Below are 3,994 nucleotides of genomic sequence, written 5' to 3'. Positions count from 1 at the left end.
ACGACAGATGAAATTGGACCGCACGAAAGCATAAGAAACAAAATAAATGGTTTTCACTTTCTAAAAGGAAAAGATTTGATTTGATTTAATTCTATTCATGATTGTGTCTTCATAACTCACCCATTAATATCAATTAACTAAAATTTTCATCCCTTTTACCATTTGAAAATAATTCGGTATAAATTTTAAATTTTAAATTTTTAACAGTATAAAATTTTAATTTCAACTTATGTTTTCTTAGTTGTAGTTTTATCCACCTAATTACTTCTTTATAACCAAACATTTATTATGTGAGTGAAAGGAAAATTTAATATTAAAATTATATTCAACAATTGAATTATTGGTAAAGTAATCACGAATAAATATTTTTTAGCTTTAAGTTTAATATTTAAACATTTTCTTAATTTTTTTATTTAAGCTTTTCATATAAAAATAAAAAAAGTCAAAAATATTATCCTATTAATAATCATTACTTTTATTGAGACAAGATGAGTTGAGGATGATTGAGCGGCACTCGGCAATGCCAGCTTTAGACTAAACTTTGTTTTATTTGATTTGACAATTTAATGAAGAAGATCTTTAGACTCGGTTATGTGTTGTTATTTTCAAGATACTTTTGTTCATTTATGAAAACAAATCCTTGGAGTTTGAAGATTGGATTGGATTTGAGTAAATCAATTAAGTCTCTAGAATGAGGATATTTGATCGAGATAGTGCTGTTGATTTTGAAAAGAATATCTTTGAGTGGTTTTGTTTTGATCATTATTATTGTAATAGTTATTTTCAAGAAGTTATTTTGTATTCACCTAAATTCTATATTAATAAGCCAAAATTGATATATGTTTTGAGACTTGTTTAGACTATATAATGAGAGTTTTAGTGCATTCTAATTTGTTCATCGAGGAACATTTTTGTAAGAGAGTGCAAACTGTTACTGTAAACATTAGTGAAATGTTTACTGTCCAAGTTCTCATTAAGAGGATTTGGAGATGAGTCTTCTAATATTTAGGTACAAAGGTAAGATCTCTATACTCGATGAGTGATAAAGTGTGATTCACTTGTATTTGTGATAATAGATAGTGAAATTACTCATTGAACTAAGCTCTACAAAAGTAGGGAAATCAAATTGCGTAAATAGACCTCTATGTTATTTCTATTTTATTTGCACAATTTTTTATAATACCAAACCATAATGGTCATTATAGACTAATACTTTCATTAAAATATTTATTTTGAGTAAATAAATAACTTAAAGTAAGAACAATTTTATTAAAAAATAATTTTTAAATAATTCTCATAACCCAATTGGTATAGAATTCATTTGTAAAATTATTAAATATTTAAAAAAAAATCTAAAATCTCCATATGTTGGGTATTTTGAAAACGATTTAACCTGTACTTTTTTTCTCTTCAAGTGACATTGACTGACAATGTCAAATAATTATTACCAACATGGACTAAAATTAGAAGCAATTTATATTTATATGTTTGTTTTGTTATATAAAAAAAACAGAAGATTCTTTTATAAATTTTAGTGATAATAAATTAATTTTTTAATCACAAAACTGAATCTCCTATAAATTATTATGTCAAGCATCTTACAGGTATTCAAACTAAAAAAAATTATTATTTAAGCAACTTTAATTATTTTAATACTTATTAATATAATTGTTAAAAAATTTTAATATAATAATAAATGTAGTGCTCAATTTTTATATTTTATATTGATTTAATCATTATTTTAATAAATTCATCTTCAAAATTTATAAATAATTTTAATTTAATCTTAATTCTAAAAAATATATAAAAATAATTTTTTATATAAATTCAAAAAAAAACATAACAATATTTATATGACAAAAAAATTATATAAAATAATAACGTCATTTTTAATAATTTAATGTTACATCATTTATTTTAAATTTCAACATTTTCATTGGGAAAAAAAATTAAATTAAGTTAATACACAGCTTAAGTTACCTAATCAAGCTTTCCCCTTTTCTCCACCTTGATGGGGAACCCATCTTTCATCTTAGCCGTCAGATAAGAAACAAACACCGGCTGAAACCCTTCTTCCACCGTCGGCACCACCTTAAACCGCCTTAAAGTTCCGGCAACCACCCTTTTCATCTGCAGGAACGCCATCTCCTTCCCTAAACAAATCCTGGGTCCGGCCTGAAACACCGGATAAGTATAAGGATCTCTTCCGACGAAGCTCCAGTTCCCGGCCTTATCCCTTTGCAACCATCTCTCCGGCTTGAACTCCTCCCAATCGGATCCCCATATATTCTCCATCCTCCCCATCGCGTAAGGGGCGTACGTCACCACCGACCCTTTCTTTACCACCGTCCCGTCCGGCAAAACATCGTCTGCCACCGCTCGTTTGCTGTCCGTCGGGACCGGAGGGTACAATCTCATAGACTCACACAAGGAAGCGTGAATGTAAGCCATGTCTTTAACTTCTTCAAAAACCAGCATATCCGATTTCTCTTTAATTTCTTTAAGGATTTCCTTTTCAACTTCAGGGTGTTTATGTATTAACCAAAAGAACCATGTCAATGCCGCCGATGTTGTATCCCGACCGGCGAGTATAAAGCTGATGACTATATCCGTAGTGAAATTCTCATCGGAATGACCGGAATTTAAAAACCTCGATAAAATATCAACCGAGTCCAAAGACGATTTTGTAGCTAATTCTTGTTTCTTTTCCCTCACGATCTTCTTAGCGAAATCACGTACCTGAGAGATGGCGATTTTGAGGTTCATCTCCGACCCAACATTGAAAAACCGTTTGATTCTCCAAGTCAATGTAATCGGAGCTCGGAACCGTTCACTACTCAGATGAGTAGCATCTTCAAACGCGTCGGCGAACTCAGTTTGCGGCAAAGACGGTAAAAGACATTCTGGGTCATACCCAAAAGCAATCTTGCAAATATTATCAAAAGCAAATCTCTGAAGAACATCCTGCAAATCAAGCACTGTCTTGCCGGTAACAGCGCCGGATAACATCGGAACCAACCGGTCGTTAAGCTCAGCATCAACGACGGTTTCTACAAACTTACGAAGAGACCTAGTATTAAACTCGTGACTCGAAACCTGTCTCTCGAACTTCCAAGCTTCCCCATCGGCGTTAAATATTCCGTTGCCGAGAAAATCAAAGAAAACATTAATGAAGAACTCACCTTTTGGGTAATTATTAAAACGGGTTTTGAGTATATGCTGGACATTATCGGGGTTCGCCGTGAAGATCTGACGGTAACCCAAGATGTGGTGAAGAGTGTAAGTTGCAGAAGGGCAGTTCTTGAGGATCCTCGTGATCCATTCCAGGCGGTTGCTTTGATTGGATTTGATGTCGAAATAAGAACCGATTAATGGGTAACGCTTGGGCAAAATATTGGGCGTTGATGGTTTCTTGGACCTGGAGCTTTTGATGAGACTCAAGAAGAAAAATGGGAGAGTAAGGAAGAAGATGATTGATAAGGTTAATACCTGGATAAACATGGTGAATAGCTGTGATTAATGGTGTCTTGAAATCGGAGGTGAGTACAGAGACAGGTTCCCAGTTTATAGTTTTCAAGAAAAATGGATTTTTGCTTAGAAGATAAGCATAATACCTTTGAAGCACTTCTACCACTATATATTATTTATACATATATAAATGCGTGATAACGGTAAGTGATAACAACGATCCCCTCCAACTTTAAAAAATAATATTAGTTAATTTTCATTTTTTTTCTTGAATCACTCAAAATGACTAAAAAATAACATCGCTTAATCTTGTTAACGGGTATATAATACATTTTAGTCTTTTTAATTTTTAAATTTCTGTTTTTTATAATTTAAAAAAAATACGAAAAATTAAACAGAAGGCTGAAATGAGATATATATATTTAAAGTTAGAGAGGCAAATAAATTATTATGTTATTTTGATATTAGTAATAGTAAAAGTACTATAGAGGTCCTTGCATTAGTATTTTGATATTAGCAAGCCACG

The 3,994-nt window shown here is 31.5% G+C and overlaps 1 protein-coding gene across 1 annotated transcript; it reads right to left on the bottom strand.

Moving 5' to 3' along the window:
• Positions 1 to 1,911: 1,911 nt before the first annotated feature.
• On the bottom strand, positions 1,912 to 3,645 carry LOC107944551 (cytochrome P450 94A2). The gene has a single exon (XM_016878366.2). It carries the CDS (start codon positions 3,499 to 3,501, stop codon positions 1,981 to 1,983), a length of 1,521 nt encoding a protein of 506 aa, XP_016733855.2. The 5' UTR covers positions 3,502 to 3,645; the 3' UTR covers positions 1,912 to 1,980.
• Positions 3,646 to 3,994: the final 349 nt, after the last annotated feature.

This window comes from Gossypium hirsutum, chromosome A08 (assembly GCF_007990345.1).
Source record: "Gossypium hirsutum isolate 1008001.06 chromosome A08, Gossypium_hirsutum_v2.1, whole genome shotgun sequence".
NCBI lineage: Eukaryota > Viridiplantae > Streptophyta > Magnoliopsida > Malvales > Malvaceae > Gossypium > Gossypium hirsutum.
The sequence above is the reverse complement of the archived record's forward strand: the minus strand, read 5'-3'. Positions and strand labels throughout refer to the sequence as shown.

Bases quoted from the DNA above. Each gene is read 5' to 3' on its own strand.
- LOC107944551 (XM_016878366.2), bottom strand. From the start codon at position 3,501: ATGTTTATCCAGGTATTAACCTTATCAATCATCTTCTTCCTTACTCTC.